Source organism: Accipiter gentilis, chromosome 10 (genome assembly GCF_929443795.1).
Source record: "Accipiter gentilis chromosome 10, bAccGen1.1, whole genome shotgun sequence".
NCBI classification, from domain to species: Eukaryota; Metazoa; Chordata; class Aves; order Accipitriformes; family Accipitridae; genus Astur; species Astur gentilis.
Window position 1 is genome coordinate 5733604 of NC_064889.1, and position 15164 is coordinate 5748767.

Here is a 15164-nt window from a genome sequence, read left to right on the forward strand (position 1 = left end):
GAAAATGAGCTTGTAAACTCTTAACAGGAAAAAATCAAAATCTATAATTTAGTGACATGTGATGTCATGAAACCCTGATGGACTGTAGAACCGTTATGTAAATGATACCATATATTTTTAGATTTTTCGGGAGAGCCTTATTCAGCAAGGTGAGATTGACAGACAAATATGTAACCCAGTAGACCTGTAATAATGTTTCTACACGTTAAAACTGGCCTTCTGAACTAATAAAAGCAAGTAATGGTAAAACACTGAAACCACCTCCACTAAATGCTGTAGATACATGGATGTTTGTGCTGGCATTTGGTTGTACAGCAGTGATATACTTTTTCCTGTCACCTCTTTTCCTCTTTTTTTAGTTTTATGTGAGGTAGCTCATCTTGTGTACTACATACAAACTTGCTAATCTGATGACCCAAGTATGTATTCTGAGGATTTAGCAAGTCTGTTATGAAGTAGTACCCTGGGCAGAATATTACAGTTTGCATAAAGCAAGTCAAGGAATCCCTGCAGCTCAAGGATAGCTTGTCTTCCTGTTTACTGGGCCAGGTCTCTGACAGGGCCATCTAATCCCAAATAAATCCCCTTCCTCCATTCTGACAGTGCAATGGTAGACTTCTGACCACAGAAACATTTATGAATTATGGACTCCAAAATTAATTGTACTAACCTCTTTCTTTTGCTTTGTCTCTTGGCTCTTACTTTGCAGGATGACTCTTCAACATCTTTTTTTCCTGTTCTAAGAAAATCTGACTGATTATCAAAAGTGATTTTGAGCGTTCTTCCAATGAATGTTCTGTGTTCATCTTTAAACTCTTTAGCCCAGCATCGCTTAAGCTGCTATACAGGGAATAAAGATAATCTTAAGCGGCCCTTCACTAAGTTATTTCTCACTCTCTGAAATAGTGGATATAACTTCTGTGATCTGTTCTATCCCACTGGATCTTTCCTGATTCTTGTTATATGTAATGCTTCCATGTAATATAAAACAATTACACAAAGAAAGGATTATGTGAAAGTTTTTGTTCAAGTCTATTCTATGATCTCCTCTGATCTTCTTTTAACTGGACACTTCTGTAAGTCCCCATTATATGTACCTATTCTTAGGTTCTCCACTGGGAGTCGAGTATACACATGGAAATAAGTTCCACTGTAAGCAGCTGAAATAATTGTGTTTTATTAATTGTGTCTTCATCTGTGTTTATATCTCTTGCCCATTAATCTTTTCATGTCTACAACAGCACTCTAAATTCTTCTGCTTATCCTCTTCAGCATTCCTGTCAAGCTCTATAGCAGTTTTTTAGCCAGTCTGGATCTGCATGAATGCTGACAAGCCAACGATTATGTGCATACGGATTGCCCAGTTTGTTGCTACAGTTAAGTAGTTCCTGCTTTTCTATTCATAAGGGGTCTAATTTGACTCTCTCTCCTCTACATGGCTACCAACTTGCCTGGATATCTTTACAAGTCAGATCACAGATGTGTAACTAGAAATCAATGCTGCCATTCACTGAATTGTATAATTGTTGCTTTTTCGTAGTGAAGAGTTCTTGATAAGATGCAGTGCAACAAAAATAAAACCAATGTGTTGAATGTTGTCGTATATTCAACTGGTTTTATATGAGATAGTCAACTGGAGTTAAATTAGGTCTTTCCTACTGAATCAGAAACTACAGATAAGCTTCCCTGCTTATTCACAGTTTGTATCTTTTTTTCCATTTTGACAGGGAAACCCAAATGGTCAAATGTGAAACAGGAAAGGAGCACCATCTAGTGTTTAAAAAATAATACTGGAGAATGAAAAGTGTATGAAACATTGCCCATCAGTTAAAACATAGACCATGTAACTCATTGGCTGACTTGTTTGCATATAAGGAAGGAATTTATTTTGGAAATATAACAATATGATGTTCTTCATGGATATTGTGGCGACTGAGAGGCAGGGGAATGTGGAATGACATATCAGACTGCACCAGGAACAGTAATTTGGAGAATTTTTTTGCCTGTTTGTCTCTGTTGGTAAAAAAAAAAAAAAAAAAAAAAAGCCTAGGAAAGTTTTTGGATCCTGACCTCCAAAGAATTTAAATAATAGTAGTCCAAAACCATTCACTTTTCGAAACAATGTAGTGCAATACTGTACGCAAGTACTATACATAATCAGGCTATAGCAGAGTGACAATATTTATCTTGGCAGTAACAGTCATGGATAACATTCTGCAAGAACCTGCAAAATATTTGTTAAAATGGAATAAAAGTAATCGTTTAGCCTATATCTCAGTGTGCAGGTTTGGACTGGCACTGTGTGGGAGAGAGTTTGAGGGGGACCGTTGTCTGTAGTTCCGTTGTTCTGGAAAACAAAAACCAGTAGATGTTTAGTGTGAGCTCTGAAAAATTCTGGGTTTCATCTCTAACTGAATCCCTGTATCTCAGAAGATATCAGACAAGGGATAAAGTAATTTTTGCTTTCTGTTTTGTGAAAGGAAGCAGTGTACACTCTCAGCCATTCTAATTTTGGAGCTGTGATCTCACTTTAACCAAAAGCATGGTACAGATGTGCTGCTTATAATTTATTGGTGTTTCCCACACTTCTGTAAACATGACAGCATGAGCCTGGCATATACACCAACTGTACTCTCTCTGCCTCCATATCTAATGATAGACTCTCTCTGTCTTGCATATTTACTTTTTTTTTTTTTTTTTTTTAGAATAAAATGTGAACTTATTCAAGAACTGTGAATGCTTATATTCATGACAAGAGAAAATGGTTACAACTGTAATGAGTTAGACCAGTCTCTAATTTCTGAGAGTAAATACAGGTGTTTTTTTTAATGTGTAGTAGATGGCCTTATTCAGACAAAAAGTGCTATTGCTAAAATATTTGTTAATTTTTAGGAGAGAAAAACATACCAGAAAAAAAGGGAATTTCAAATATTTTCATGTTTGACAAGCTTTGTGGCCCTTTTGGGAGTATAACCACGGTTTTGCTATATGTAAAATTTATTTGACTGTTGCACTATGGTTAGGAGTTACATGCACACCAAAAGCTGCATTGGCCCTTGCCTCTGGGCAGGAGGGAAATCTCATTTTGTGAGATGCTATTTATATTTGTTTTCTAGATATTTGTTAGCAACAGAGTGTCACCTGTATCCTCTGCGCATTCTGGACATGAAAACATGAAAGGAAGAAGCAGGTAAAGGGAAGAGCATTGTTTTCATTTATATTCACAACAGCAACTTAGAACTAAGTTTCTGTTATTTATCAGTCCACATTTGGATTTTTTTGAAAAACAAGGCATAGATTAAATAAGGAACTTATTTCCCAAGAAGGGGAACTTTCTGTTTACATGAATCAACTGTGAAATTAGGGGATTCTCCCTCTTTGAGTGTTGTAAGGAAGCTGAACAGAAAATTTAAAAAAGAGAAGTACTGACAGCAAAAGTTCAGAGGATTTAGGAATTGATTCTGCAATTTGCTGCAAGATGTAATTATTGACAGCCAGGAAGAGTCGTGGGTGCTCAGCATGCAAAGAACAAGGCCGTGCTTCACTAAATCGATGAGATAATGTAACAGATCAGGGATAAGTGCTGGGGCACTTAAACTTGTCTAAACGACTGAGATAAGGAACCTGCAGCTTCTAAAGGGAATGAGTGTTTTCCCTGTGTAAGTCATGTTCTGGCAAATGACACTTGCCAAGAAAGAGTATGATGCTACCAGAGAACCAAGAATACTTTGTTCTTGGGGAAGAAGATACAGAGCAGCCTATATAGAAGAAATGTTATTGACCTGTTGTTTAAGCAGGATCAGCTCTTCTCCACATTTACTAACAAAGCCTCAAATTTTGGGAGAGCAGGATCAGTCTTTCCAGTCGGGTTGGGGGGGGGGGCGGGGGGGGGGGGGGGTAAGAAAAAAAAGTCTAGCCTTAGTTTGCGACATTTAATCTTTCAGTGGATCACGCTTCATGTTGTGTGAGTTGACTGGGGAGATAACTTCCACTCCTTAGTTTCTGTAACAAATTACTCAAGTTTCTCTGCTAACGTGACACTGGCTATTTCCTCACTCCACACATTTCTTATCAGGAGGTGACATCCAGCGGGGCGGACTTGACGAATTCTGCAATCCTGGATGTCAACATCAAAGTGGAACCCACGGACAACCACAATGAATATTCAGGTGCTTTATATCCTTTACATCCTTTAGCATAGAATGAAAATACTGCCTGGCAGACAAGACAGTTACTTTTTATTGAGAAATTAATCAATGCATTTAAAAATGAGGACAGAGTAAGAAGCTCTGGGGAATTTAGGATTTCTGGGTAACTTGAACTTCCAAAGTGTCAGAATTCAGTCAGATGAACCTAGTTCATAAATAGCATAATCCTAACAAAACCACCATTGCAAACATTAGCTCCAGCCATCGCAACAAGGATTTTGACAGCAAACCTTTTGTGCTGCATTTAAGGTTGGGAATGAAAAGCAGAATGCTATGAAACATGGAATTTTCTCCTCCCATTTTTGGATTATTACGCCACATCAAACTGTTTTCTCTGTACCCAGAGCATTAGGCATGTTTGATGGAAATAGGCATACACTGCGCCCCCAACGCAAGGAGAAATTATGTGAAATTGTGTACCTCCCTGTGACAGCTTGATCTCTTCTCAGTCAAGTTTCCTGTTACTGAAGTTCTCTATTACTAACACTAGAAGTCCCCTTGAGTCCAAAATGTGCGAGACGTTTCGCTGAAACGTGAAAACGCAGTTTGGCCCGTAGCCATTCACAAATCTAAACCCTGTGAGCTACAGCTTTTTACCCGCTGCTTCCTCCACGTTCCATAGTTTTTCCCGTAAGTAATACGATTGGGGAGTGATTTTTAAATGCCCATCAACAGGCACAGCAGCGAGGTTCTGGGGAAGCAAGATCAAACGCTGCAGAGAGATGGTGGAGGCATCGTGCGGCCCACGCGCTCCTTCGTTTACAGCCGCAGCGTCAGGCAAAGGCGCTGGGGCAGAGATAAGGTGCGGAGTGGGAGACTACAAATGAGCCATACCGTTCCCAACAAGAGAAGGGTTTTAATCTGATCGTGGGCTAGACCACGGCTCGGAAAATAGTTTTTAACGCGGTCGCAGAAGCTTTGGCAGTAACGCCAGGGACGGCGTGTGAGGAGAGCGGGCAGCCGCCCGACGCGTATCGAGCCGGGTGGCTGGCTGCCTTTCCACGTCAGCAGCGGCCGATGTCGCCCCGATTTCCTGGAAGCTGGGCCGTACGACGGCCGACGCTCCCCTCGGGCCTCCGTCTCCGCTGTCCCGGCGGGCAGCAGCGGGGCCGCGCACGGCAGCCGGGGCGGGCCGGCCCCGGGCCTTCGGCGTCGCCCGCGGGGGAGGGAGGGCCGGCGGCGCGGCGAGCGGCGCGGGCCGGGCCGCGGCGGCCGCACTACAAGTCCCGTGAGGCGGCGCGGCGCGGGCCGGGCCGGCTCCCTGCGCGGCGGGCGAGGCTGCGTCCGCGGCGAGGCGAGGCGAAACGAAGAGATGCCGGCGGCGGGCTCGGAGGGGGAGGAGGGCCCGGCGGGGCCCGGCGGCGGCGGCGGCGGCCCGGCGGGGGAGCAGGCCGGCACCGGCACCCCCAAGCTGTGCGGGTACCTGCAGAAGCTGTCGGGCAAGGGGCCCCTGCGCGGTTTCCGCAGCCGCTGGTTCGTCTTCGACCCCCGCCGCTGCTACCTCTACTACTTCAAGGGGCCGCAGGAGGCGCTGCCCCTCGGGCGCATCGACATCGCCTCCGCCTGCTTCAGCTACCATCAGCCCGAGGCCGGCGCCGCCGCCGCCGCGGGGGACGAGGGCGCCGCCTTCGAGGTGCACAGCCCCAACGGCGCCGTCGCCGTGCTCAAGGTAGGCCCGGGGGCGGGCGCCCGTCCGCCTTCCCCGCGGGGCGGGGACCCGTCCCCCGTCCCCTCAGCGCCGGGGCCGGCCGGGCTGGGGCGGGCGGCGGGGGCAGTTCGCTCGCTGCCTGGCCCTGAGGTGCCCGGCCGTTCCCCCGCCGGCTCCGGCGCCCACAGAGCGCTGGCTGCGCCTCCAAAGCGGGGCTGTGGGTTTGTTTTTTTAAAGAAGAGAAGTAATATGTTGCAAAGGCAGAGTAGATCAGCAATACCGGACCATCCCTAGCGTTAGGTACGGGTTTTCTTTTTTTTTTTTTTTTTTTTTTTTTTTTTTTTTTTTTTTCCCCCCCCTCTTCATGATTTTGTTTTTAAAGTGCTCTTCTGAAGGGAAAGAAAATGCGACTGGTGAGCACGATCCGGTTGGAGCAGGACGGGCTAGCCGGCTTGGTTGAGTGGGTTCTGTGGAAACGTCTGGGTAGAAAAAAGATTTCCATGAAAATCTGGTGGGTTGTGGTTTTGGAAGTTGACAGGGTGTGGTTGGTTTTCACTTTTGGGGTGTTTATTTTGAAGAAAAGTGATGTGTGGCTGAAGTCTTCATGTAGACTGCTTTGGGAGGAAGGAAGAGGAGGAGGGAGAATTGTTTCCTGATAGTAGCAGAGGCTGCTTATCACGTTGCCTTTGCCAGGACTTAGACTCTCACAGGACGAGGGGTGAACATCAGGATTGTTTTACATAGCTTTCCTTTATTGTCATGTTTAGGAAAAAACCCAAGGAAACCATTTCTACTCAGTAAAGAAGAAATAAATTCTTCTGAGTATCCATTATTTTTGATTGCTATTAAGGCATATATTTCCCTCAAGGAATGTTCTTGTGCATTGAGCGTGAGTTTTCACGTGAGCCGTGTTCTTTTTTAGCAAGATCCTTATTATTAGAGTATAAGCCTTAAAGTTATTAAACAGCAGAACTTCCTATTGAACATTGGAAAAGGTCTTTCTCGTACACTTATTTAATAGTGGAGACTTGAGCAGTGATAATAAATGCTGAGATTGTAGAACATGATTGTGTAAAGGTCTTCAGTATTCCCTTTTGATAAATATAAATGTTTGTCAAAATAAGGAATCATTAACACACTTTTCTGAAGAATAAGCAAGTTATTTAACTGGAAAACTAACATGACAATAATTTTAACTGTCTTTGGTTGAGGAAAAGCAGTGTAATTGGCAGTTTTGCATGCAATCACATGTAAAAACTACTCTTTCTTTGTATCGCCGTAACCAAAGTTTTTATTGCTTTCCGTGCATCTGCCTTTATAGCCCAAGTGTTCACATTACAGAAGTTAAAACTGCAGACTTGATGTAAGCTTTGATTTTTGATAGTTTGAGGGGGTTTTGTTTGTTTGTTTTTAATCAGTATCTAGTGATTTTTATGTGGAAATCTCCAGGAAAAGACATAATGCATGTTTTGTTTTGAGGATTCTTTTTGAATAGGAGGGCCTTTGTTGAGAAACATGTAATTTATGATTAGGATTATAGTGGGAAATATTATATGCCACCTCTGTAATAAATAACTAGTCTGTCAAACAGTACTCTAGCAGCAGCCTCGGGTGTTTTCTGCAGTCATGAAGGTACAAATCATACTCAACACCCATGCACAAGCATAAGGAACAGGGAGTTTCCTTTTTCATATTTTTCTTGGTCTCTTTTAGTTTGTGATGTTACTGCTCTGCCTGTGCTTTTTGTATTCTTTTTTTTCCTGTAGTCTCTAGGAAGGAACCTGCATGGACTGGAGCTCTCTTCATGTGTCCCTTAAGGGGATTGAGAAAAGGTGCCAGTTAAGGAAGTCAAGGTCATTTCTGCGATTAGCAAAAAAAAAAAAAAAAAAATTTGTGTCATCTCCCTCTCGTATTGTTATGATGCTTGCCCTAAAGTGGCCAAGTGATTGTCCATAAAAATGCTATTACGTTATAGGTGTTTATATAATAAAAAAGGAATAAATGAAAAACTTGAGGGATGTTGCAGGACCAACTGGTCTTTTGTGGCTCTGTGATTCACCAAGGGGTAAGGCTTTTGCAGCTGGAGTTAATTTTCTTCTACCCAACACGATGGTTCTTTAAGGCCTTTAAAAACATTTTTCAGCTAAATTAGGTAGACACAGAATTAAGAATGAATTCAAGATGTTAAATTAAAAAAACCAAAACAACCCCCCACCCCCCTGTGACTGATCCAGCCCCTGTTGAAAACAAATGTGATTTAATCTATCAAGCAAACATTACACACAGAACAGGAGGAATAAAGTCAAGTCAAATGTATTCTTCACCCTCTAACTCACATGCCTTGTTTTCCTCAATTTGTTGCTCGTTCAAAATTTCCAAATCTTGTGATCTGGTCTTTCCCATTCACTATTATAAGCTGAGAAGAGCAATAAGAAATAAGCAACTGGAATTCCAGACTGAAATGATGGCACTGTTGAGGAATGCATTATTTCGTTGTAGTGCCTCAGTTTGTTGTTAATGTAGTGATTTAATCGTATGGATTGCTCAGTCTTTGTCATTTAATGGGAGCTGAGGACTGTATGATACACTTGGGGCTTGTTTTTCAGTTTGATAACAATTTCAGGAAAAATATGCTGTAGCCTTTACAGCAAATAAGGCAAATTGTTCATCATTTGGAAGCATAGGTAACCAGCCTGGTACTTGCATGATTGTAGCTTTTCTATATATTTTCAACAGTTAAAGTATATTAGAAGTTAAGTGTGTGTAAAAAGCTTTTCCATTTAAAATATACAACAGGTACCATCACTTTAGGTAAAGAAGCAGAGAAAATTGTGTACTTCATGAAGTATGGATAGATTATGTTTGAGAATATTTTCATGGAAAGGACCTGATGATGCAAATACTTGCTGTAACAGAATGCTGGTAATACAGTCAAGTGAATATATGCCTGTGTTTGCACAGTGAGGCCGGTCATTAAGGGAGAAAAGAATTAGCATTATGAATATATATAAATGAACAAAGGGGTCATTTCTCATGTATTTTTAAAGCTGTGTCTTATAGTGACACAGTTCACTTTCTTTTGAAACAAACACTGGTCAGTGATGATAGACTGTGTTTCTAGTCACTTCCGTGTGGATAACTTCTTTGTGAACAGTGGTGAATTGGAAGGGGAACAGAAATTGCACAGACTTCTTTAAGAAAAAACTTTTCTGGGTTATTGGCCGAGTAGTAAGCATTCCAGACACTGCAGATTTTGGAGCCCAGATCCTTGAAAGTATTGGGACACCAAACTTGCTAAAATCAGAATTATTTAGGAGCTTTTAGTCTGATTTGTCAATAAACTTTAAGGATGTGGCAGAGATTAATAATGGGGTGCTCAAGCTTAAGTAGTATTGTCGTAGGACCTAACACCATTAGGGCCTAACTGAGCTTAGAAGGTACCTCAGCAGTGAAGGTGATTTGTTTCCTGAGCTGATCCCCCCCCCCCCCCCCCCCCCCCCCCCCGCCGGCAACTTTGCTGGTTAGTGGTTGCAATGCTTTAATTAAAAATTGGGCTGCCCTCCAAAAAAAGCCATCTGACTCCAAATTTGCTGTTTGAGCATAGCAAGATTAGTAAATCTTAAGAAATGCAAACTTCCCGGTGATGTTCCCTTTTACAAAAAAACTTAAAAAAGCTTGAGGGAGAGTTTGTCTGTGTTCAGAAGAGGATTGGGGCAAGAATTTTCGTGAGTTTCCTCAAAATGGCATGTTTGCTTGTTGCATTTCTTTGGACTCTTTCAGAAAGTGTTTGATATTGGCATAAGTGTTCCACCAGCGAGTCCAGGTAGATGATGCCACTGGGTAGTTAGTTTCCCCAAATAATTCTCCTGTTTGTGTCATGTGTGCATCAGAAGGTGGCAGTTCCTGCAGCATCCTTAGTGGGAGAATATCAGGGAATGGTTTTAAGTCAATAACAATAATCTGCCATCATTTATATTGAAAAATACGTGGGACTCTTAATGTCTCTTCCCTTAGAGTCTTGGGTTGCTACTGTTGCCTGTAAGTTTGCAATAGTAATTCCTTACCATGCACCAGTTCGGATGACATTTTAGTGTTTTTTCTTCTCACAGAAATGCCTCCATTAAAATGTGGCTACCTAAGGTTTGTCCTTACTGCAGTGCCACGCAGTAGTTTGTACAAATAAGGATTTTTTCTGAGATCTGATCGACGCTGCACCTAGTTATATGTTCTGTCTCTCATGGTGGGCAATAGCCACGTACTCAGAGAAGCCATGAGAAATGGGGCAAGCATGGAAGTGTTCCTTTCTCTGACAGGTAAAGTGAGTTAAAAAAAAGTTTGCAAATTTGTCTTTTGCTTAAGAGTAGGGGAAGAGGGAGACAAAATATTCTGTGTGGTTTTAAAAGAAAAAAAATCCATTTCAAACAGCAAGCTTCAAAGATTAAATTTGTTTAAACAGAATTAATCTTAACAGAGATTCTCAGGATACTCCTTTACTTGTAAAGTAAATAATTAAGATGCATGTATAAACTCAGCAAAAACTGTTCAAAGGGAGTGGAAAACTCTGTAAGAGAAGGAAGACCATGTATGGGAAGGAAGGAAGACAGAGTAACAGGCAGGGTGCAGCTGCAGGGTACCGAGTAATTCTTGGGAAAATTACTTAAAACAGGGGAGTGAGAAACTTGTACTGGTTTGCTATCCTGTTTTATATTGAAGGACCATAACTGCTAACTGACCCACTGTGTAACAATAACATCACTTGTAAACTGAGGATGCGTATGTGCTGCTCAGCAGGGAACAAATGCAATTGGGAATTTAAAAGCAACAACTAGGAGCAACTCCAATAAAATCAATTCATGGTTTTCTAAAGACTGTTGGGCAGAGAGTAATGGGACAAATTGTGAAAAAGGCTTGTTAAGATGAAGTAGTCATGGGCAGAAGTTAATTGTAGGTATAACTTAGATTGACTCCAGGTGAATTGTCTCATTAGCTATGTTGTGGTAGCAAAGAGAACCACTTAAGTACTACATCCTGTGTTAGTGGAAGCTCTTTGAATTCTTGGTGGTTTTCTGCTGGAGCATAGTAAAACGTTGCTTTTACAAGGCCTGTGTATGAGTCTATCTAAAGGGTGTATAAGCTCTCAAATTCACTGTAAAGGAGGACTTGACACTGGATAAAACTTCAAAAGAAATACTTCTGTGCTAGAAATAGAAGGGGAGATGTTTACTCTTTGCAAAAAGTGCCTGGAGTCTGTAGACTTAAAGCCTGCTGCTGTGGTCATTCCAAAACTGCCAGTGATGGTTGTGTGGATTGATGTTTCCCGCTGTCCAGTTTTTTGACACTTTTTAAGAAACCTCATAGACACTTCTAAACTATTCTTTTCCCATGTCTTTTTTATGAGGGAAATGTTTTCTTTCAGTTTCCTGTGAGCAATCAAGAATAAATAAAAAACGTAATTTCCATTTCAGATTAGAAGTATCTTGCTTACATACTTTACCAACTGAGAAAAGTGAACCTGCTCTGTCGTCTTGTATCACTATTTGGGTTTTTTTTTGCTACTTGATTGGATTTATGAATGTTTATTTGATTTATGTATCTTATGTCTTCTTCTGTGTATGGTGTATCGAGAGGAACTGGAGCAGGAGCTCCAGGAGTAACTGTGTCTGCTTCCTTGCACAGAGCTTCGGAGCCATTTGCTGTAGGATGTTGTGGATGTTAAAGCTCATATGGGTACAAAAAGCCAAATTGTAAAATAAAAAGCTGTTTCCGTGATTGCTAAACACTAAGATGGCAGATTACTGAGCCAGAGAGAGCACCCTGGGGAAACATCAGTTGTTGTTTGCCATATTGCTTATGTTCTGTCTTGTAATTAGCTGCTCTCAGGGTCAAAATATGATGGTAAATGGATCTTCAGTTTGACTAGACCAAAAGTGTTCTCATAGAAAAAAAATTAAGCCAAATCTGTGCCATTTATGTGCTTCACGTAGCACTTACTATACTTCCTTTGTAAGGAAATTGGTGTTGTTTGTTGCTCTTCGTTCTTTTGCAGCTGTGCCCTGCAGAGGTACCCTCTTCAGTTGTGATAAACAGAACAGGAAGCTATTTGGAATTAAGTTGTCTTTAAAGAGTAAACACAGTTATTTGCCCAAGTAATGAGGGTTTTTCATTGGTAATGCCACCAACCACTTTTGGAGAAGGTAGGAGAAAGACTGGCTAAAAGGTAAGCACTCTGTGTGCTTACAAGCCGAAGGACTTAGGTGTGTGTCTCTTCACAAGCATTAACTTTTTGTTCTTGAACCTACCATGTTATTAGTGTCGGGTATTTGTTCTAGACAGGCAGCTGAGGATGTACGTTGGAATAAAAAATGACTTTTCCAAGTGAGCACCTGTAATGTCAGTTACCATCACTTAGTCTCTTGTTGATATTTGTAGATTGTCATTTGACACACCTTGAAATTACTCTTTTAGCTGTGATTCTTACTGAAGCTTAAAGATGTGTTTGAATTCTTGCTCACTTATTCACGTTAATGACTGTATGCTTGTAGAGTAAATATTCACGTTGGGTTTTTTTTGTTTTAAATGTGATCTTTCCATAGTTAGTTAGCTCATGGGATGATGAGGTAACACAGTATGTAGATTTAGTCATTAAAGTAGGAGGCTTTACAATGCATTATTAATCTTTTGGTTTCTGCTAGTAATAAAGCAAGTTAAAAAAAGAAAATGAGAATCTTCCGGAGTGTGTATGAGATATTTTTTTTTTTTTCATAATACAGTTTTGCAGTTACATATTTAAACGCTTTGTATGTAAAATATAAAATGCTGCTGCTGCGTTCTCTAATGTTTGAGTGTAAAACTGGAGAAAAAAATGCATGTGACTATTTCTAATGGAAAATGGATTTGGCATGGAAGTCAGGGATGTGTATGTGTGCACAAGGTACGTCTAGTATGTTAGTGGTCATTTCTGTTAAATAATACTGGGTTTGGGTGATGATACCTTGCTGATCTGCGAATTATCTGGGTTGGTTTTTCTTATTGCACTTGGAATTTCTGTATTCATATACCAAAGAGACACACTGATCTCATCGGTGCTCTGGTTCTTTGTGTTGTAGGCTGCAACTCGTCAGGATATGACATACTGGCTTCAGGAACTTCAACAGAAGAGGTGGGAATATTGTAACAACCTTGACGCAGCAAAAAGGGACAGCCGAACTTCCCCAACACCAAGTGACTTTTCCAAAGGTCTTGTTGCCAAAGACAACCCTGGTAGGTTGAAAATTTGAGTAAAAACAGAATGCATGTTTCTGTTTGTTGTCAGTTAATCAGTGGAAGGCATAGCACTGGGATAGAGAAGTCTTAGGAAGTTTTTTGTCACAACTTGTTATCAAGTAACTCTATGTAAACTTTGCATATGTTGATGATGCTAAAATTATTTAACATAAATGTAATTTTATGTGTGATTTCATATCTCTTATGAAAACTGTTGATTTTAAAAACAGATTTTTAGAAATTAAGTAAAATGGAGTAGTCCTATGGCTAGGTGTCATTAAGTGGCAAAGTACAGTTTAGGTTAGATAAGTTGTCTTTTAGTGGTTGCAATATCTTAAAAGCTTAGTGTGTTAAGTATCCTGAGATGTAAACTCCATTTTTTAATGGGAATGGGTATATTTTGAATTCTGAATGACCGTACTTTGTTTCTGAAAAAGTATGGTGTGGTGGATCTGTCTGACTGTGATAAAAATTTCCTGCCTTTTAAAACTGGAAGGCAGTTCGCACTGATACTACGTAAGTGAAATTCAGTCTCCGCAATACCTTTAGCCAAGCAAAATGTAATTTTAGACTAGTGTCGGAGTTACAAAAACATATCGGTGTATTATACAAAGTTATTCTGCATTTTTTACGACATTGGTCAGGCAGTTCTGAATTGTTTTATTCGTGAATCATTACAGAAATGGATTCCTTGCTGATTTCTGTTACCCATAAATAAGACTGAGTAAAATCCTGTTCTGTGCCAAGTTAGATGCATTAGTAAAGCTCTCTTGGGTTTAAACAGAGTCTTGATGTCAGACATATTTCATCAACAGATTTTATATTTTGTTGATTTCAGTTTGTTCATACTGCAAAACCAGAAATGTTAAGCTGTGGTCTTCCCCACCCTTCTCTCCCCTCCCCTGGTTCAGATCCCATGCTGCAGTATTGTCCTCTAACCCAGTTTACTGCTTTCATTTGAGGGCAGTCTGCTTGCTCAACCACAGCTGCCTTGAGAGTTTGTGTTTTTGTGGGGGCTCAGCTTGATGTTTCAGCTACACGAATCTAACGGCTAGTCACTACTTAAAGAAAAGCCCAGCTCTCTCCCTTGATCGAGCACCGGTGCTAGTCTCACCCTTCCTTATGCTAGTACAGGGACTGCAACTAGCAGGAAACATCTTTTTCTCCAGGTTAGTTTTTGGCCAATGTAGCTTCCTGGAGGGACAGATGAATGCCAGGATTAGCTCACGAGAGTTGTTGGGAATGCAAAGTGGGATGGTTTTATACCACCTTTCTGGCAGCAGACAGTCTGGTTAGCAGCTTCTCAAACCATATGCAGCTTCTCAGACCATATGCTGCAAGAACACAGGTACTGATGTGCAAAGATCTAACAGCTTGTACGTGTTGGAAGGGGTAACAGGCTTTTGCTCTTTGCCTTCCTACCTTCAGCCCCTCATTTTCTGCTGTGTAGTCTCCCTTTTTGTATTTTGTGGTGTTTTTCTGATCCTGTGCTGAGTTGGTTGAGTTCAGAAGTTAGCCAGAAAGGAAGGTTGTTGGTTTTTTTTACTGCTAGGTTAATGAGTGGAATATATTTACTGGGTAATCAGGGGACTTCCAGAGCTAATGCAAGGGAGGGAGCAAGGCATAGTGGCTAAATAGAGGAAGGCGGAGTGAAGGAGCAGGCAGGACTGCCCTCTTTTGGCAGCAGACTGTTGGATCAGATCAGCTATAATAAGTAATTTGGCCCCAAAACTCTGTTCTTTCTTGTTTGTGCTACTTCCCTCATAGCTTAAGTACAGTGTGAAATTAACCTGCTGGCACTGTAGTCTGTGTAGGTACTGTTCCCTCACTCCTGTTTTGCATCGGATCTAGCAATCATAATCCAGTCACTTTAGATCACTGATCTGATATTTTCCTTTCTTGTAAATTGTTGGGGGTTTTCTGGATAAGCAAGCTGACCCATTTGTGGTTTGGGTTTTTGTTGTTGTTGTTGTGGTTTGTTTGTGTGTATGTTTTTTTTTAATTGTTAGTATTAAATCCATTGCAGGGAATGCCAAGATAAAATG

General features: G+C 41.1%; 1 protein-coding gene across 4 annotated transcripts in view; it reads left to right on the forward strand.

Moving 5' to 3' along the window:
* The first annotated feature begins 5413 nt into the window (after positions 1–5413).
* Positions 5414–15164, forward strand: part of TBC1D2B (TBC1 domain family member 2B) — a 41979-nt gene continuing 32228 nt past the window's right edge. The window contains exons 1-2 of one of the 4 annotated variants that reach the window (XM_049812417.1): positions 5414–5877; positions 12963–13116. In XM_049812417.1, the coding sequence (XP_049668374.1) occupies positions 5521–5877; positions 12963–13116 (511 nt within the window). In that variant the 5' untranslated portion in view covers positions 5414–5520. The remainder of the gene's footprint in view (positions 5878–12962; positions 13117–15164) is intronic. The other 3 variants (XM_049812416.1, XM_049812415.1, XM_049812414.1) reach the window with 3 other exon arrangements.